At 39.9% G+C, this 22,026-nt stretch overlaps 1 protein-coding gene across 1 annotated transcript in view; it reads right to left on the minus strand.

Moving 5' to 3' along the window:
- The window catches only part of PRDM6 (PR/SET domain 6), a 71,842-nt gene that overhangs the window by 47,292 nt on the left and 2,524 nt on the right, over positions 1-22,026 (minus strand). The window contains exon 2 of the mRNA XM_061468681.1: positions 14,884-15,191. Within this exon, the coding sequence (XP_061324665.1) occupies positions 14,884-15,191 (308 nt within the window). The remainder of the gene's footprint in view (positions 1-14,883; positions 15,192-22,026) is intronic.

Consider the following 22,026-nt stretch of genomic DNA (forward strand, 5'->3'; position numbering starts at 1 on the left):
AATCCTTTGGAGTATGAGTTTGGGGAACAACTTTTCACAGGTAACATCCTCGATGTAGCCACATTTGGATTTACAAGGCATATATGTGAGGACAACCAGACCAACAGGATTTAATTTCAGACAGTATTTTTTCTTCATAACTGCAAAGAAAAATCAAATACATATGAATGATGTTCAAAGAAACACATCTGATACCCTCATAAAGCTAATTCTGACTTAGAATATTTATAGCATAAATAGTTTAAGATTTTGTATGTGCTGTAGAGCCTCGTTTGTCAAAAAAAAAAATACATTTAATATATGACAAGTGAAAAATTTTATATAAAACTGGATAAACCACCCAGACAGTTAAATCAATTCCTTTCTGTTTAATTTTGCTATTTGTTTTTCTATCTGAGCTGCCAATTTTCTAACATATTAGAGAAGAAGTAGGAAAGTCTTTTTGATTGATAACAAGCTCAGATTTTTGTGTCAGATCAGTATTTTTTCCAAAGTTTGAATTCTGTATGTTGCTCTTAACATTCTTAGACAATTATTCTACAAAAATTATTTAAATGCTCTTTTTTTAGCTGCTTTGACAAGAACACCAAAACAGTTCACATCACCCTTGACCCACAGGGTGTACATCATCTTGTCAACATATAAACAAACACATGATGGGCTGTATTTTAATAGATTCTGTAAATATCAAGATCCAATTCATCAAAAGGTTTGCCAAAGTGACAGCTGTGGGGGTTGTGGTATATGGTTGCCTGTCCATTCAGTGTTACTGCAGTAGGATCATTGCAAGAAAATCCGGGGCTACTGTTGCTCTTTATTCCATATTATTATATCTCTGGAGATCTGGGTTAAGCTGCAGTCTGTATGCGCCACTTCATGTATAAGTGAGATATGCAAACTTCCAAGCAGAAGCCACATGGCTAGCTTTTACAATAATCTCTCTCTTCTCTCTCCACCTTTATCAGACAATTCCTCTGATGTGCTGCACTCTGTCAGAAAAGGAGGCTGAGAGGAATTTATGAGCACAGAAACTCTTACTTGGGAGAACGAGCAGAGCTCAGCTTTGATATGGTTTACACAGACACAGTCACTTTTCTTGGTTGGCTTCATAGCTTCATGGATTTTAAAGACAGAAGGGGCTATTCGATCATCTGCACCAGGCTGTAGTTTATAAGCCATCAGATTCCATCTGGGAAAAGGCACAGTAAAAAGGGAGAGGACCACTGTGCCAAGAGTACCTGATGTCTCCATGATGGCACAGAATTGCTAAGGCAAGAAATGCCCAGATGCACCAACAAGCCAGGACAACCACATCTGAAGTTGCAGAGCTCATGACAAACTTGTAAGGTCAGTAGCAGTCTGCCTAGGGCACAAATATGTTTGTTGTAAAATCAAAGTTTAACTGTTCCTGGCCTAATCGCTGTGTTCTCTGGCACAAAACAGAAGAGCAAAAGAGAAAGCAGAATCTGCAGAATAGCTGAGTGAAGAAATTCCCATATGCTCCCCAGTGAAGATGAGACCCTTATGCAAAATGCTCCAAGGAAGATGCAGGCAGCCTTACTCTCCCCATGTATAGCCCAGGAAGTACAGCAAAGGGTTTGGAGGTTCACAGACCATGAAGGCAAAGGCTTTGATCATCCCACCCAAAGATGAAGAACTTGACGCATCCAATGACTCTGTGATCATTTAAAGAGTCAAAATGCTTCTTTTATGTTTAACTACTGCAAAAAAACATAGCTACCTGCTTCTTTTGAGATGTGTTTTGTGTAACTTCTGCTACTGTTTTTTTTTTCCATAAGTAGTCATCCATAACAGGAAGACAAATCAGATCTATCTTCTTCTATAATGAAGACAATATATTAAGTGCCATTAAGAACTCCATTCACATGCTTTTTCTCCAGAAGCTGGTCATTCTGTTCTCTTTTCCCACAGTTGTGTGATTGTGGTCTCTAGACAGCAGGTAACTCTTCAAAAATGTTTATACATTTTATACAGTTTATAGTTACCATAACCCTTCTGCTAGAGAGTTAAATGCCATAATGCTTATGGGCAACTCATACAGAAATTCCAATACACATGCACAAAGCCAAGATCTTTTTCCTTGTCTTCTGCTGCCTTTCCACCTGTCTCCTCCAGGATGGAAAGTTTAAGAGACTGATATATAAATGTAAAAAAAAAAATATTGTCCTCTTTGAAACTGCTATCATTTTTGTTTTGCTGGAATGGGAAGTAACCCTGGGATCTTTTTATCCACTGGCAAGTGCAATCACCATGAAACTCAGAATGAGAAGACCTGAAAAATCCTGCAATCTGACACTGGGACAAAGCTCAGGAGTCCTGATCTTGGAAGCCACACCATGTTCTCTTTAAACTCCCCAACAGCACCAGCTGCCTGGAAAGTGGAAGGGAGTAAATGAAAGCTTAGAATCATGCAGTCACACAGTGGTATGAGCTTACAGCACCTCAGGCTCATTTTGTACTTTTACGGCTGTCATGCACCCAAGAGAAAAGCTCTGCAAGCTCAAGAATACTGAGCATTACAAAAGTTACCTACCAAAAGTTTTGTACTACTTTCAAGTTTTTGAAACCTTAAAATAGATAAAATACTTAAAATAACGAACAAAAGAGCGGGAAATATCCAGAGCGGAAATCCATGACAACACAAAAGAGAAAAAGTTTACTTCTGAATGCTATGATTTCTTAATATTTTTCCTCTGGCTTTCTGTGGGATATCTACTACTCATCATCAGATAGCACCAGCTCAAAAACTGAATAATAACTAGATCAGCACTGTAATGCTCATGAGGCAAGCCTAGCCTGGTTTGTGAGAGAGTCATAAAATTACCTGTAACCTCTGAGAACAAAGAGAAAGAATGGCAGTAATCTTCTGCCAAGAGTCACAGTCTGAGAGAGCCCTGGCTCTTTCTGCAAACTCACTGGGCACTACACTGCCTTGCTATCCTATTCTCCATCTTCAAACACAGTATTTTTGACTGCCTGCATCTATCCGTTGCTCCAATTTTCCCTGTGATCTGAAGGTCCACTTTTTCAGCCTCTACAGATATATGAATCTGTTGAGGAAAAATGGAAGGTAAGATATCTAGCTCTCTGATTTTTATGATGCGGTCTTCAAAGAATATGAAGGAGGGAGAAATTCAGTCAGACATTCAGTCTGTGGCAGTCTAATCCTTGGCTGCTGCACTATAAAGTCTTTCTTACATAGAAGTTTCTCAGCATTACTTCCTTTAGGTAGTACCTTAGGTAAGGTAGTATCGAGTTCCAATGACTGTCTCATTATTTGAAAAAAGCAATGGAATTAACTATCAAAATGTTAATACACATCCAATCCAGCCTTGCTTATGATATACAAATATTATTTTTTTTCCCCAGTTAATGTAGGGTGACAGCTAGAACTAGAAATGGATGATCTCAACAGCAAAACCAGTGCTAATTCTCCAATAAAATTAAATCACCTTCCACACAGAAAATCCCAGAATATTTACCCTTTTCATAGAAAACACTGAGACAAATGCATACCTTTTCAGGAATCACAAAAAAGAATTTTTAACGTAAGATTTTTATCATAATAAATAGTAAAATAAATAAAATAAAAATAATTTTAAAAGTAAAACATAGTAAAACAAAAGTAAAAATAAGCAAAAAATAATAAAACAAACATCATGGTGGTACATACCATCACTAGGTTGGCTCTAATCATAAATTGTTGCAAAGACATGGAATTGCCTCAGCTTAGCTATCACTCTGGCAGCTGTCTTCTCTGTGGATGCAGCAGCAAGTTTAAATCCTTGATGTCTTTCATCCCTTAAAACAGATGATCTCACAGTAAAATGTGACTGAAAAAGGAGTGTTTTTCCTGAACTGCTCACCAACCAGGAGCAGGGTGTGTTACAGGAGCAGTGTGCTGCTCAGCTTCAGAGAGTGGAGAAGGCCTTGTGCAAACTTCTTCAGTGGCTATCACTCTTATTTTAGATTGTGATTGATAGTGTCCTGAGAGGCATTGCTAGTTATTCCTGATCATAAATACAGCCACTGTGGCATGCAGGCCATAGTGGGAATGAATGGTGTAAAGTATAGTGTATGGACCTGTAAGATTTCAGAAGGTGTTAAGTAATAATGTGGAAGTAATAAACTAAGAATAAAGGATTAAGCAGATTAAGATTCTACAAAGTCCATGAAGTTATCCAACATAACAGTTACTGTATCTTTGAAAAAGAAGACATCTGATTTGGCTTAGCAGCAAACAATGAAATTGTGCATAAATTAGACTTTCAAAAATAAAGGAAAAATCTATTTCAAACAATGAACTAAAACTTCTGAAACACTCCTGCCTCTGGGACATGTCACTTTGGGGTAATTAGGGCATAAAAATTAACATTTTATTAAATAAACGAAAGCCCACAAAGGTTAAGAAAAGAGTCAGATAAATGTAGTTTTTGGAGGAAAGGGAGGCTGCAGACCTCAGGCTGACCTTCAGCCAGCTTTTGTTGAGAATGGCAGACCACAAGGTCAAATAGCTACTCAGGCAGAGTTACTGTCTGAGCCCACCCAGGCTCATATATATAGCCTACTTTAACGTGTGTTCCACCATATGGTGGGCTAGAGACACCTCTGAGCCCAGGCTATGCAGTTTCTGCTGAAGAACTCTCACTGCTAGAAATTCATTAAATCTCTAGACTGGGGATCCAATAGATATCACTCCAGACAAACAAGCAAGCCAGTTAATAGTCCTTAAAAAAATGCCTCTTATTCCCAGTAACTTAAATGTGATCCTGGTTTGATGACAAAAGAGAATGAAATTCTGATGAGACAACACTGATGTAAAAATTTGAACATCAGTGCAGTACCCAGTTTTCCCTAAGCATCTTCACAATTAGTGCATGGTCTAAGGAAATGCCAATGTTCATCTTCACTATGGTTATCTTTGTGATGAAACAGCATAAAAAATTTAGCTTCCTAAACTTCTGACTTTTAATCATGCTGAAAGATCTACAGCAAATTAAACTCTATTGTGTTGGTCCTCGAACAACAGAACAGGTTCAGCTGGGTGAAAAGTTTTGGTCCCAACATGAAAACAAGGCCTCAAATTTCTCAGGAAGCCCCTCTCACTAGAAAAAAGCTGGAGCCAGAATACAGTACTCAGCAATTTTCAGGTTTGTGATCATGGAAAAGAGAACACTGCCGGAAGCACAGCTGAGATCTTAGCTTGGTACACTTTGCCAGCTGACCCAGAAAGTTACAGCAGTTTTAAGTGAAATTTATAAGTCTGTGTGACTTTTTTGTGCATTTCTGTTATAGCTGGTCAAAAACTAACCTGCAGCCTCCATTTTTCTACATTAAAAAGCCCCCATCTTGTTAAAAATCAAATTTTTTGCAGGAACCTACTAGTTTTGCTTAAGTATTCTCATTATGGTTTTGCACTAGTTAAGAACCATTCTGATGAAATGTTAGTATTTCTTACTGAACTTTCCAAATGTATGCCATCTAAAGGCACCTAACCAATCTGTACACCAATTTTCCTCTTCTGAAATGTCGTGGATGAGAATCAAATTCTTTTAAGTTCAATATTTTTTTTCCCTTATATGTCTCAGAATGTTTGCTCTGAAATACAACAAATTTTTTTAGAGGTGGAAAAAATTCCACTTTGCTACCAAACCTGTCAGTAAAATCTTGCTGGTCACGATAAAATAAATAAATTTAAACCCAAGAAAATATCTATAGCTCAGCAAAACTTCACATCTCCAGTTGGAAATGAAGATGTGCTTTATTAACAACTAATCTTACAAATAAGAAAATACACCTGAGTCCTTCTTATTTTTCTCTAAGCAATCGTGCATCTCTTTCATCTAATTTTACTGGAGCAATGGAAAAGGGGACAAAATTCAAGCCATCTTGGAACAGAAATAGGAATAGAAAACTTTTTAAAATTATTTTTATTTCAATGCTAAGACTTTTTTTTTTTTGTGAAATGGTGGTCTGAAAATAGCATCAGTACTGGCATGAAAATTCTTTTGACAGATTGCTAAAAATTAATATCTGCTTTCCGCAGTGAATACTGATACAGCATAGAGCAAAATTTACATACAAGTCATTTTAAAAAAAAAAATCTGAGTTTCACACAACTGGAAGCTTAGCCTAAGTAAAAATTGCAAACCCCAGATTTGCTTACTTCATTAGTTTTATATATAACACTTCAGTTAATGTAGGAATTACTTTTTTTTTCCAGTTTAAGATTGTAACAAATACTGACCATTGCTCTATTTCCAAATTCAGGACTCTGTTACAGGTGAACAACATGAAGAACGGAGCCTTCATGTGGCCTCTATTTCAGTAGGAGTTTCTTGCACTCATCATTAAGCCACATTTCCGTACTTTGCAGTTCCGCAGATGAAATCAAAACACCTTTAGCAATGCCCTGGGGTCACTAAATTTGTTTGCTTATACACCAGCAGGTCTCTACACAGAAAATACCAGGTTGAATTACTGTTAAAATATGGAATTGTTTACCTACATCTTGCTAAACCCATGCAACAAATATGCAATATATTATAAACAATAAATTTATGAGTTACAGATTTTTTACAAGATACAAAAAATATGGTTTTCTTTGATGATAATATTCATCTAACTAAATACAATGTGCTGCTACACAGTCACTGGCAACGCAATCCTGCCTTTCTTCACAGTAAAATATTATCTTTAGGTCAAATGAATGCATTTGTACGAGGGTACCTTCTTGTTCAGTGAGTGTTGCTGTTGTTGTATGGACAATGGCAGATAATATGCAGGTGGCTCTGAGGTTCTGAAGGGCCAGTTGTCCTAACTTGGAAAAAACTGATTTAAGAATTGCAATTAAAATGATACTTGATTATTCGGTCATGCCTGAAGATCTGATTAAATCAAAGCTCCTAGTGACATCAATGGTTACCTTTTCTGAGCAATGACTGCCTAACTACTGCAGGACATTAGTCCTGTAAGTTCCTGATCTGCATAAGGCCTGATACAAATTAGCTTGGTGCCAGCTATGAGTGAACCTCATCTACAGTTTGCAAAAAGAATCTGCTGTAATCACCTGCAATCACCTGCGTTTTAAGGTTTAGCATTCATAGGTTTTTACAGTGCATATTGCTTATTTTCACACAAGTAGAAAGCACTTTGGTTTGTGGTTGATGGCTGACATTTTGCAGCTTTATTGTATTTGTTTTAATATAGGAAAATTTCTAGAGAGTATTTGCTTTGTGACAAAATGTCTTTATTGTGTCTTGTAGAAATAATTGACCCAAATACACTATATTTATTGGTTAGTTAGAACTTTAAGATGCAACAAACAGAATATGTTATTGACTTTTAAATCTTCAATCAAATATTCACAGCTGCAATTTGCCAAAATTATTTACCTTTCAATAGTGGATCACAAACAGAATATGCACTATAGACTCGAATGCCTTGGCCATCAGCAAATAAATTACAAAGTGAAGAAAAAATAAGTGTTCTGGCTACCATTAGAGTCCATAAATAGCTGATGTGGTTCTCCTTTAAAGATGTGTGATCTTCTACATTAGTAGTCTTTTTCAATGCATAATTGACCTTGAGATGGAGAATAACCTCATAGTAGAGTGGCCTTTCTTTTAGGGAACAATGAGTATAGATACTAGAGGATGTGCCTGTTGTCAATGATCATTGCTGAAATCTGCCTATACCACACTAGGACAATCAATTTTGTAAATTATTGCAATAATCAAGGAAATTGCCTAATTTATAAATCCTGGCATACAGCATTTTAATGGATTCCTACATTTTAATGCTGATGCTTTCAAAGCCAAATGAATTGTTGTCCAAGCTGTCACTACACAAAATGATAAAAACATTCAGTCTTGTGGGTAACTACATCTCATGGATATTCAGGCCATCAGGTACATAATCACTCATTAGCGAATTCTGTGATAGCTTCAATTTGCAAGCCAACAGCAAAAAGCCACAGTTTCCTTATGAAAAAGCCTTCTCCAGAAGCAAGGGCTAAAAATCACTGAGCATTACTGAAATAATACATTAAAAATTTTCCTAGACTTCTTTGTTCAGGTAAGATACAACACTGTTAAACTTTTTTTTTTTTCATGCATAAAAAGAATAATCTTATCTCTGTAACTAAGAGGCAAGTTCGACACTTTTTGACCATGAAGTGCAGGTACCATTTGTATAGAAGGGGAATAAATGCAGGGCTTGGTGCCATGGCTGTTGCTGGTAGGTAATTCTATCTAATCTGCCCTCCAGCTTGCTCTCCACAAACTGGCTCTGCAGACATAGGTACACTTGGATTGCTATTCTCAGTTAAACCTTAAGCAATTGATTTCAGCCAATAGTGGTCTGCCAGTACTTTACTTACTGCTCAATCTCACTAACCTGACATTTATGGTGTACTGATTGGCCTCTGTCAGTGCTGGCGGTTGTAAATTCACTTTGAAAAGCTTTGTGTTAACAGCCTTCAACCAGGCTCCAAGAGGAGTATGAGCAGGCGAGCTGACAATTGCTCGACCTCCTGCCCTTATTACAGTGAGTAAATCAGGCTTTGAGCCATTAGGCTGGAGCCTGAGGCCTACACAAAAAGGATTGACATGACTAAAGGTCAACCTTTGTCACACATATGTAACAATTTGGATAATGGAATTCTGTAACTTATCTAAAAAAAGGTGCCAAATGCTGGAAGGCAAGTATACTCTGGGCTGAATTTTCCAGCTTTCATGTTAAGCTGTTACTTAACTGTCTGCATTTTAAAGTCCATACATGTTTGATGCCATGAAACCTGGGGGACCATAATGTATGTATCAGTGATTGAGACAAACAAAATACTGAACATCATCACTACCCTGAAAGGCATACGCTGCAGTTGCGGCTTAGGAAATCTATAACTAATATATTATTGGCATCAGGTATGCAACACATTTTGGACATCCACACATCTCATTAAAACACTGCCATTATTCACCCACTTTGAATCAAAAGTTAAGAGTAATTGAGTAATTTCAGGCTTTACAAACCAGCTTTCATCCAACAAGCAAAACTGCTGTTTATAACTCACTAAAAAAAAAAAAAGAACAAAGAAGAAAAAAAGAAAAAAAGGTCAAGTGTTTCTGTACTGTTGGTGATTGGATCACTTTTGAGCAGTATGGAAAGGAAGTGATCAAATTAAGGACAGAAATGAGCTTCTAGATTTATTTGGGTTTTATTTCAGTATTTTTGTGTATTACATAATAAAATCTTCAAGGTGAGATTATGCATTATGTGGAAACAGACTGCATGATTTGACAATTTAGAAAATATTTTTTTTCTGGGAATAGCATGTGCACGGGTGCTTGCATGTTCCATGAAGTCCATGGAATTACTGTTTTTAGTAATACGGTTGAGTTTCTGCAGCAGTATCCAACTCCCCACCAAAGTTTATTCCAAACTTCACTAAATACGAAGAGAATCAAACCCTGTTCAAATTAGATTTGTTTTGTTGCACATGTGCTTAGGCCTATTTCTCTGCTCAGGCATATGATACCTTCTGTATGTAGTATAAACATACCAAAGACATGGAGAAACATAAAGATAAGGCATGAAAAAGTCTTGCAAAAATCACAGAGTTTCTAAAAGAAACATCAAGGCTTAGTCCAGCTTTCCTAAGAATAAGAATTATCAAACACAAAGTAGCCTTTATATTTGGGATCAAACTAACTTTGTATTGACCTTACATAACAAGTCTCTAAGTTGCAAAAGTTATCTGGAAAAAAGCAATGCTAAGTGATCCAGAAAAACTAATATTAGGAAGCTTCTTTATAGCAGCTTAGCACAATTTTCTTCTAAGGTACATAAATTAAAGAATCAGTAGCACTGAACGTGCTCTTGCTGAATTTTCAGCTTAGTAAGCTGCTGAACACAAATAAGGGATACTTCCAGGATGCAGCATCTGAACTTAAAATCCATGCAAAAATAAAAATTATTGTGTTGTTTTAACAGAAAATAAATACAAAATGTGATACACTGCACAAAATCCTCAGAAAAAGCAAACCAAACAACAGAATGGCACCAGCTGTTACTCTGAATAATTTAAGATACAATTGTAACATAACCAAAAGAGATTTTTCAAGACAAAATTATCTGAATTTCATGAACATGACATATTTGAAACAGGGCTGACAAGCAGTCTAGAATACTAGATGATGGATTGCTGAGAAACATAATTTTCACTTTAATAGAATGATGGCGTGCACATAATTCTATTCCCCAATGCTTTGATGTAACAGCGAATTTAGTCCAAAACTACAGCCTTGAGAATCCGAATACAAATCCATCACCATAACTGGAACGAGTACTTCATTTGGAAGGTAAAGATTCTCTCTGCATATCAATTTGTACAGAAATATACAGGACTCCGCATGTACTCTGGCCAGCATGCGGCCCAGCAAAATGCCTGCTCTTGGTCCAGATGAAGTCAAAGGCAAGGTTTTCTTCGACTTCAGTTAGGGCACAAGAAGGCCAGTAAGTATCAAAATGGTACTTTATTAAAATGGCATGCACATTTTCTGGTAGTGCCAGTTAATCCCATCCATTTCAGATGAAAATCAGTGACACAAGTTTAGCATTTTGCATTTACTAATGAATGTCCTGCTATACGTATATTTTACTTATCCCTATAAAAAACCCTAACGTGAAAAGTGGAATGGTATTTCTTCCAGAAAAACCAATCTTAAATTAAGTCAAGTTAAAAATAAAGTGAAAAAATATATTTGACATTCTGTGGCTTTTCCAAAGGGAAAAAAAAACAAAAAAACAAACAAACAAACAAAAAAAAAACCAAACCAAAAAATACTGACCTATTTTTTTCTGACAGAAAAAAAAAAAAAAAAAAAGACACCAAACTCTTTTTTCAGGTGAATGATGAAAAGGAAACAGAATTTGTCCTTTGATATATCTGTCAGTAAAAGCTTTTTCATCTAAATTGTATTTGCAGGGGAAAAACCCATTTGTGACTTAGCTGCTTCCAGAATTCACATTTTAAAGTTTGAAGCCCAAAAAACTTTGTCTAGTAAAAATGTATAAGCCTTTTAAACTTCTGTATTTTATTCTAATAGAATTTAAGTGTGTATCGTATACATTCTTTAAGTCTACTCTTATTAAATTTTGATGTTAAACAGAAAGGGAAAAACATGTGCAACTAGATTAATTTATCTCCAGGGAGTAAGGACACATTAATAATTGAGATAATGTTTTCATATATGTTGGAATCAAGTGTGTCTTTTCACTTATTAGAAAACACATTAGGGGAAAATTATCTCATTCTCATCAGTAAGAGCTAATTGCTGAGAAAGTCTCTGTTTTCTTTGCAATAACAAAGGGATTGTTCTTATTATTTCAAAATGGGGAAAGAAAAAAAAAAGAAAGAAAAGAAAGAAAAAGATCAGAAATATTATCAAGCAGTGCTGGAATAAATGCCTGTAGTACCAAAGAGTGTTTACTTAATACACCCAGTCCTGTTATTGTTTTAAACAAATCAGAGTTTATTGCATTTTCATGAAATACAAGCAAACTGGATTCAACAGAAGTAGGCCAAAGGGGCAAAAAAGAACTATAACTAAAAAAAATACAAATATTTTTGGCTTTCTGAAGGGCCAACCTTTCTGTAATTTATAAAAAATTATCTTGGCTGATTGCAAGAGAACTCTGTAATTTCCCATGAACACCCATAGGTGTCAAGGCCTGTTGTGAGGTAATGGAATGGTATGTAATTTACTCTGAATCGCTGTATATTATGCTGTATGGATTATATACAAAGCAAACACTGAGTGCATGGTGGGAACACTTGTGCAGACAGACTAAAGCATATTTCCATAGCACTGAACTACACATCAAACGCAGTGCTTCTGATGTTTCCCACAACAAAGGGAATAAAAAAAAACACTAAATCAGTAACAATGCTTAGAAGTCTTTGCAATAGCCCTTCTATCTGGTGTACACAAAGAAATGCATATGAAACCAAGAATCTATCAACTTTACTTTGCAGTGCTGAGAGAAAAAATATTAGAATGCTATTTATGGTCCTAAGGAAAAAGAAGTTCTCTCTAGGTCCATTAAGATCTAATGTTGAATAACCGATCTGCAGTCACACTTGTGTTGGCAGCTATCATGAAAAGCTCAGTGGAAGAGCATTGTCTACAGCCACAACTTTATAAAGGGACAATGATGAAATATTCCTTTAACATTTACAGCGATTTAATCCACACTTCTATACCGTAAAGACTAAAAGAATACAAGCTATTCAGACACATACTTTCAATTGCTTATATTTGTTTTCATAGATCAGCTTTATAAAATCACATACACTTTCTGATTATTTTCTTTTCCTATACATTTTCTTTATTCAACATCAGTTCTTTGATAGATAAGGCATACCAGATTGAAAGCCAAAACTAATGAGAAACAGCTAAAACTTTTACCTAGAGCTTACAGTATGTGATTCTTTGCTAACAATTTTTGCTATTAACATAAATAATCCTAGACCATGAGCTGCCCACAATGCCCTCTAAAAAACCGTAAATTTAGTAATTATTTTAAGGTAATTCATTTAAAATACACATACTCATTTTGCTAGCCAACAGGCAATCTGTGTTGTGTGTTAAGAACAGAAGAGCAAACCTGCACAAAAACTCAGCTGACAGCTATCAGTGGTCTGAACCTGGCACATACATCAGTACTATTTCTTCTTTGTACATAAAATATTTTTTCTTTCCTCCAAACAATCTTCCTTCTTTTACTGCCTTAAAACAGCTTTTAAATTCATCTGAGATTAGACTAAGAAATTCTTGCCTTTTTATAAAGATATCAACATTTGCAACTTAACTGCGTAAAACTGATCTATAATTTAGAAAAAAAAGGAAAAATTAGGGATAATGTAAAATTCTCTAACTCAGTTTACTCTTACTAAATTTCAGTGTTTTATGTAACTTGATGATCTGGCAAGCCTATTTAATTATTTTATATTTTGTTAATTAGCATACTCTGAACCACAGAATCCCTCCTAATGAAAATAAATCCTCCAACACCATTATATAGTGTTCCATGAACGAAATATTTTATTAACAACATATTTCAGAACGTTCTCATTATAATCAAGGGGCTTTGGTAGGAACATATTTAAGTCTGATTTATTTATGTCTTCTATAAAAGAGAAATTCCATCTCCAGTGAAGGCAGCAACAAAGCTCTCAATTATAATTCATCCAGTTTTACTGAGTATATTTAGGTGTTTTCTGAGACTATCTTTTACGCCTTAATGTGAAAATCTTCTTGCCACAATGACTTTTTTGGGTAAATACTTTCAGACAAAGACTCTGATGGGTTATTTACTATTTGCTTGCATACAGAAAACTCATAGAAGATCTTACTCATAGGAAGAAGTCACACAGATACTATGCAAAAATAGAACGTAATTATTAAAAGAGGTGATCAGTCCCAAAGAGCTGACAAACATTCACAGGTTTTCTGTGAACAACTGCTATATACAATATACCGGCTCCACAACACCAAATATCTGCTAAAAATCCATTCACTTCTGCAGTATACCCACTGAAGGCAACGAAAACATTTTCTGAATCTTCATGAACTCCTTTCCAGGTTTCTGACCAGCAAGAACATCTGCTTTTATTCTGAAGATATGTATTTGGTCTAGATGAGTAAATACAACCTGCAGATCTACAAGCACACCCTTGCTGACTCTCCATAATAGTTAGTCTTGAGGTGAACAGAAGCTGCAGCTACAGAGGACTAAGCGTAACTAAGAAATTATATCTTCCTGCACAAAGCAGAGAAGAAATAAGTGGCAAAAGACTAGGTAAACAGTAGGCTGTTTCTGCAAATAAGAAGGACTGACACACAGTTGGATTATATATGTTCTCTATTATTAGGTCTGTGTGTAAAGTGAGCATATATTGTCTTTTCTTTCTAAATTAACTAATCACAAGATGCTCTTGTTAGCATCTGCGTACAAACTGTACTTAAGCAATAACTCCAGTGTTTCGCGGGAGAAAATGTACATGGCCATAAACAGTAACTGGCATGGATGTCCCTGTACAGCCAAAGGGATACAAAATGGGTTTACGATCTGTTCTGACAAACCACAGTCTCTGTTCATCACAAAATAAAGCAAAGTATCATGGGCTGAATGTCTTCATATCAATTATCACTGTTATACTCTCTAACACGGTGACAAGTATATAAAAAAAAAAGCGTGTTTTCAGAGAGCAGAAAGTGGCTTTTACATAAAAGCACTGAAAACATCATCAGGGAAGTGCACAGTCAGTGCAGGACAGGAGTTGAACGGAATTTTGAACAAGCACTAACACCTTCACTGTGTGAACAGCAGGGCTGCAGAACAGGCTTCTGCGCTTGTTTTGGCAGCTTTTGTGGGCTGTCCACAGGCCATAGGGATGGTGCAATATGTCATCTCTACCCACACATACTACTCAACCTAAGATGATACATCTAGTATTGTGACCTGAGAGTTCTGCCAGCTCTTGTTACGCAGGTCAAAAGGTAAAGAGCACTATGTGCTGCAACCTTCAGAATTCTCTGACCGTTGTCTCTCTATTCCACATTACAGCTCCATCCTCAGATGGAGCTCTGATGTGCCACTGTTTTTTAATGACTACCTCTCTAGGGCAGCAAGGCTTTTGCTTGCACTGGCTGAATTTTCAAATCTGCCTGGTTGGCTTACTTAAACTGTGTTGTTCTTTTTAACGTCTAGTGAACAGTGCTAGTGCTGCATCCAATTACATTTGATGTCTAGTTCAAAACAATCAAATTTGACAAGGAAAGAAAGCTGATAACTTACTTCCCAGAGATGCTGAGTGTTCCTGATTGAACCTGCTTGAACCTTCTCTGGCAAGAGCAGGACTCCCTGGAAGGGCCCAATCCATGTGCCTTGCTGGATCCGCTGAGCCGCACAGATGCCATAGGCCAGGCCAGGCACAGTGCTGGTGCACAGGCACACCTCCCGAGGCAGGTCCCGGAGCCACTCTGGGATCTCCGGTGGAGGGGCTGCTGCAGCAGCACTGCTGGTGCCCACCAGGCGCCGAAGGGAGTGGAGGGGCCCGTGCATGGGGCACTCGCCGTTGCGGTTATCAGCACACATGTCACATCCTGTGAGACAAAGAGGGGAAAACACCATCAGTATGGTGCTGCTGGTCACCACCACGGCCACTACCATGGGCAAGATCATGCAGATCCCTCTACTTTTCCTATCACTTCATGACAGCTCAGTGCTCAGACGCACTGTGCCCCTCTGCATGTTGCTTAGGACAGTTTTCCTAATCTCATCAAAGCCCTGAATAAGAGATCCCAAGGGCTGAGGAGTAAGCCTGCAGACATTTTGCAAGCCTGGTGTGTTCACAGACCTGACAATATTAACACATTTTTTTAAGATTAATCTTCTGACTAACATAAATAGCTCATTTAAACCATCCCAGTGTGTTTCCGTGAGCCATTTTAAAACACAGTCATAACGCCGTACAAGTCCCCTTCATTTGCCTTACCACAGCTCAGCCCAGTGGTTTCACTGAAATAGGATTTCATTTCATCCTTATTTTAAATAAATGTTCACTCTACATTTTGCATTAACATGTGTGCGCCTGTGTGTTTAGAAAATAAAATAAATAAAACAGAGCCTCATGAATGACAAATCAGAGTGTGGGCAGAAATTTGCTTTCCTATAGCCATATCTATTCTTTAAATTAAATCATTACTGATTCCTAGCATACATTTGAAAATTTTGTATTGCTTGGGAATGCATATTTTTTGCCTGTTACCCATAGCTGACTGTAGCAACAAAAACAGCATGTCTGATTTTGTGAGCAGCTCCCACAAAAAAAGACATGTCTGTAAAAATGTTAATTTCCCTATCTGCTCTTAATAACAGATGATGTTTCTCTATTTTGGGAAGTTCCTATCTTCCTGAGCGAAGAAAATGTTGGTTAAAAGTTTCCACTGCACTCTACTGCATGTGCCGTGAGTGTACAAGTTCCAGGAAAATGTTTCACGCTCAGGAGATCCATTTCTCTGGAGGTATACTGAGTTAACACAGCAATAAATACATTGATGTAAGTTACCGTCTTCAGCACATTTCAGTTTTGTAGCACAGTTAAGGTTTGTTTTCATACAAATTTATTCCAAAAATAGAAAACTGAAAACTATGCCATAGTACTCATGTAGAAAGTCCTAGATCTTTCCACTAATAATTTCATGCAATCTACACTGATTCTTACAAAACTAAAGCACAGTATTCAGTATAGAAGCTGGAAGTCCTTGTTCTAAGCCACAGATTCAGACTTGCCAGACTGCCTGCAACCACAATTTCAATTCTCAGGAGTACTGACTCAGCTGTTCTTCCTTCCAACATGGATATACTCTGTTTCCTACAGAGCCTTCAAAGGAAAACCTTCCTCTCCATTCAGTAAAAGCTGCTAAAGAATAACTAAAGCTGCGTTTTCAAAATATGGCCTCTGTTTGCATTTTCCAATTTTAGAAACACTTTCAAAGCAGTGTTTCATATTATCCTCTTCTAAATCGTACCTTAAAGAAAGTTATGCATTCAGCAATATGGAAATATTCAAAAGTTACATGTAGTAGCTAATTTCCCTTGAAATCATTACACCTTCGAGTCTTGCATGTGTTCTTGCTTGGAGCTCATCTGTTCAAGTTTTCTACCTCTAACATCAATTATAGATCTTAGGAGAAAGTAAGCAAGCCCCAAGCTGGGCTTCACTCTGCCGGGTGCCCCTGCAGAAGAAGGCGTGCCTATGATACTTGCAAGGGCAGGAAAGTAGCGGTGAGTCTGAGTCTTGTGGCACTGCTGTGCTAGAGAAGCTGCAGGGCAAAGTTTCCTAGTGGGGACCCTCACAGTGGCCAAAAAATGCCTTTTAGATAGAGGGTTTAAGGTTTTTCCTTAACAATATAACCTCTGTAGCAAAATGAGGTGTTCTGCTCTCTCAGCCATGTCAACTGAGGTGGCCGAGGGTGAGATCTGCAGTACACCAGGGAAGAGGTTTCTGGCTAGTCCTGAGAAAAATTATACAGCAGATATTCCTACAGCCATTCCCGGGCAGCAAGTATGTGCCAGGGTTTTTTTGTTGTTGTTGTTATTTCCACAGCTAATTTGGAAAGTGTGGTATCACCACATCTTTCTTCTTTGAAACCTGCCATCAAGAAATGCTGTGGTTTTGGCTTACCCAAAGATCTCAGGGGCCTCACTGGATTTTGGCACTGGAGATCCTACAGAAAGGTACTCAAACAGAAAAAAAAGATTAAAAAAAACCCAAACCCGAACAGGTTGGCATGTGAGTACATTTTGAACAAATCTGGCATCTTACCATGTATCATCTGACAGGAAAACTGAGGGCTTTCTTTAAGCACATCTAACCATGCCATCAACTAGCACACAGTGCAGGCCATTGAACCTGACCTGTTTGCACTCTTTGACCATCTTCTGGATGCGTAATTCTCATCAGAACTATGTGACTATTAATGGCTTTCTTGGAGACACTATGTCTCTGTAGCAGCTTACATTACACATGCTAAGGCTTCTTCACAACTCCCATCAGGCAATTTCAGTGTCAATTTCCTGCATCATGCTACCAGGAGAACATACATAACTTTCCATGCACACAACTTTCAGTACCTGCTTAGAGCAAGGATTTCTTCACTTTGTCCTGACAATATGTGAGCATGAGCAGAAATATATTAATATACAAATTTTATAGAAATAAGTTCTATTTTCTTTTTATTTTATAAAAATAAAACATTTTAACCTTTTCAAGGAAAGGAAATTAAAAAATGAGTGCAAAAAAAACCACTGTGTCACTGTCATTTATCCCTACAGAAAGTCACACATGTGATACTTATTTTCCACTATCCAAAACCACTGCTAATGTCTTAATGCTTGGCAGTCACAGTATCTGATCTCCTGCTGTGTTCCTTTCCCTTTGTCCTGCCAAAGCTGAAAATTTGGAAAATAGGACATCTTCTGAAACTGTTTTGGCTTACAGCTTGTTGAAGAGGGAAGGACTCTGTCTTTAATACTAAGCAGTACTGAAATTCTTCATAGTTGCATGCTTCATATATCTATTTTCAGATTTTATGTAATTGTACAATTTTTTTTTTTTAATTCTCATAAATATTATAAGAGGTGGAAGACCTACTGATGTATTTTACCATGCCTTGGGTAAAGTTACCATGCATCTTTTCCTCTCCAGTGACTAACTTCTGTGTAATGATACGTGGAAGGCTTTGACCCAAGCACACTTTCAGTAATGTTAAATTACCCATCTAAAGACTATTGCTGTAAGTAGTGGATTCCTCTGCCTCAGAGAGGACTAGGGAAGGAAGTCCTTAAGCAGATAGGGGAAAAAAGGGAGAACTTCAAGACCTGCACACTACCCTGCCTCACAGAAAGGATCAACAACATCATCTTCATGGGTACTGCAATGAGGGATGTGATACAGTGCATCAAATTGCTAACAATATATGGAAAAGAAGAGGGTTTTGCTGTAGTCCACTGATATCACTAAAGTCTCTGAACTGTATGGCAACCTTTAAGACCTACACAGGTGCTGGAAAAGACAAGCTGGGACAAGTGTGGGCTTTCCAGACAACTGCCACAGAGGTCAACGAGGTGTACTGTGCGCTTCCTCCTCTTTTGATCTCAGAGAGCAGCTGTGTGAGTACAGGCCTCCTCCAAGGACTGCTGGAATTAGTACTTCCACTGGCTGTAATATAGCACCAGTCAAGCCACAAATCAAGACAAGAAAAAGCAAGAAATGTGAGAAAATTGAGGGATTTACTGAAAATGGAAAAAGCAAGGGGGACTGCCACCAGAGCAGAGTGTCTCCTGATAAAGTTAGGAGACATAGAAGGTAAGGTCAGTAGGAATGCTCCATTGCAGGCCCAGATACAGCCAGACTCTTTGGAAATAGATCAGTTTCACACTTTGTACCTTCACTCTCTATACATGAGAGGAAGAAGTAAGGAAAAAAAAAAATATTTCCTAGTGGAGCTGTTTGGTATAGCTCTTTGGGGAGGAATGCAATATGTTATGATTTGCCTCCGTAGAAATGAACACAGTGCAACACCAACACTATAACTCCATGTGAATACACTCAAAAGTACTAAACCTAAGCAAAAGGGAAAGCACACATTGTTGCGCCCAAAATATAATTGTAAACACTTTCCAACCTAAATAATGCTACTATGCATATTTAAAGGAATCTGAAAGGAGAAATGTTTTGTCCATGAAAGGCAGTGTCCAACATATTGTTTTAACCAGCAAACCAGCTGTAACAATAAATGGAAGAAATGCATTTTTGTCTCAGCAATAATACGCTTCAGAGGTGCAGTTATACTGGTTACCTGCAGCTTGCTGGTATTAAAGAAGGGTGGCCTCTGACCCTTTGCTTCATAACTCACTGCAAGCATACAGGTATCCGGTGTAAGCACCCATCATTTCACTCAGTATTACTCACTTGCAGGTATAAATCACTGCAGCTGGCCCGCCGTCCCTGGCTGGGTCCGGGTACGCAGCTAAGAGAGAGGATGGGCTCGGTGAGACAGCTCCCTTTCATTTATCGAGGGCTGGAGCTTTCATAAGGATCACGGGTCCTTCGTGCCTCAGTTTCCTCATTGGCGAGATGTTACCAGTCTCTTTCTGCAGAATTAACCGCGGTTTCTCGCAGACTGCCTGACTAGAGGCTGGCTTTCGAGGGAGGGGGACGATATACAGATGCGCTTTTCTCCCTCGGGTCCCTTTTACTATTTTTTTTATTGATCCTCGGCACTCGCTGCGGATGGCGGGTCCGAGGGGCCGGGCCTCGGTGGCGGCAGGGCCCACTAGGGCCCGGCTCTGCCCGACCCCCCGCTTCCGGGTTTTTGCCCCGCCATCTCGCCGCCGCTCCCTGCTGCCAGCCCGGGCCGTGATCCTGCATAGGCGCAAGAGCCGCGGCCGGGTCCAGTCCGGTTCCCCCGGCCGGAGTCAGGAACACGCCGCGACAGCTGCATCGATCGCCGGTGTGCGAGGGGCGACCTCGGCGCCCCTGGGCGGGACGGCGCATGAGGGCTTGAGGGGACCGTCTCGTCTGCGGAGCGGGTTTCGGGTTAATTCTGCGGGGCGGGCTGGGGGCTGGTTGGAGGAGGCGGGTTTGATTTTCCCTGCCTTCGACTGAAGGTATGGATAAATTAAATTTCCGTGTCAGGTATGAGAAGGGTAGGAGAATATTGTGTGTAGATAAACCTTGCCACCCCCTACCCCTGAGAGACCCCCATATACAATGTAGAGATGATGAATAGGCTCTGGGAGAGGAGATCGAAGTTCAGTCTGCACTGGCTCCGCTCTATCCTACAGAACTATAGGGCAATTAATTGCGGCTTGTCCCCTCATCCTTCATCTCCTGGTGGCACATATCGATGGAGATTACTGCTGATGGACCATTTTATCACCCTAAATAAACAGTCACCACCTTCTCTAACCTCAATCTAATGTATGGCTATCTGCTATGTCTAAGGGTGCTGGGTAACTAATGACGTAAAATACCTAAATCATACAGGTTACCAGCAGTCGGGGGGGGGGGGGGGGGGGGGGAGAATATCCGAATAATCCCACACTGATCCACTTCACAGCGTGTTATACATAGTCTCCCTGTAAACTGAATGGGAAGAGGCGTGCAAAATGCTTGCTTGCGTGACACTTCAGTTTTACACAGCATATTTATTACAGTGGCAGGTTGGCGCTTCCCCGTGAAGGTAAAGGAGTCGCGGGCTCCTCATCGTGAAAGCCTCCCCCAGCAGGGAGGGGCAAACCCAAACACCCCACTGGATCAAGCCAGAGCCGCACCCGCCAAACTCACCCTGGAGATATCCCCTCGCCGCACCAGCGCCCCTCCCCCAGCGCCCAGGAATACCCTTATCCTTCCAGATTCAGCAGCCAGGAAGAGAACGGTCGCCAGCCGCCTGCCACATTATCAGGGCTTTAACATAATCCTCTTTACTTCCCTGGAAATACTACAGGGCCCTAATTAGGGGTTTGTTTCTCGCTTTTGTTTTATTTTTCCCCTAACTAAATCACTTTCAATTTAAAACAATAACATACAGACACTTAACCCGCAACTCCTTGGCCCCCTCCCTCGCTCAAGACCGTGCCGTGCCGTACTCACTGATACTTGACGATCGAGGCGTGCGTCTATGGGGAAACCGCCGCCCATCCATCTTGTCACGGCGGCCGCACGGCGCCGGGCCGGGCAGGGCCGGGCGGGGGCCTACGGCGGGGGGGGGGGGGGGGGGGGGGGGGGGCGCAGGCCGGAACAACACCGCCCCACGGGCTCTCTCGTCGAGGAGGCACCACTGCTGCCGCCCGCCCGGCTCCCGCTGCCCCAGGAGGCGCAGAGTGAGCCGGGCGGGTGGGTCCCGCCTCAGGGAATACGGTTTGCCCTGGAGAAGACGGAAGCTCGGCTCTGGGGGAAATTTGGGAAAGAAGAGAGAACGGGGCATTCTCTTGGCTTGCGAAGGTGGTACATTTGCAATTAACTGAGGAGCAGGCAGCAGCCAGGGACACGCCGCCAACCCCAAACCGGCAGCCTGCGCCAGATCGGTCTCCTCGGCGGTCATGGGCCGAACTGGGGAGAGTGCCCACCCTACCGCACCCTGCCCGTACGCTCCACAGTGTCCGTGGGACGGCTCGGGGCTGGAAGTGCAGCGGGCGAGTGTAGCTCGAAGGCGATCGCTTCTCACCTCACCCGCAACCCCAGTTGCGGTCGCCTGTCCCTCAAATGGGCACCTCCGCTGCGGGACGGAGTCGAGATGGCTGAAAATCCCACCTGGCCCGGACCCCCTGACACTTCCGAGGCAATCGCGGAGCCGCGCAGGGGTGGCCAGGCCGGTGCCCTGCAGCCTTTGAGCGAACTAGTGAGGTGGGTATAGGGGCACGGCACGGACC

The sequence above is a fragment of the Pezoporus flaviventris genome, unplaced genomic scaffold, assembly GCF_033815535.1.
Source record: "Pezoporus flaviventris isolate CSIRO_AGI_PZ_B2104156 unplaced genomic scaffold, CSIRO_AGI_Pfla_v1 ptg000050l, whole genome shotgun sequence".
Classification (NCBI taxonomy): Eukaryota; Metazoa; Chordata; class Aves; order Psittaciformes; family Psittacidae; genus Pezoporus; species Pezoporus flaviventris.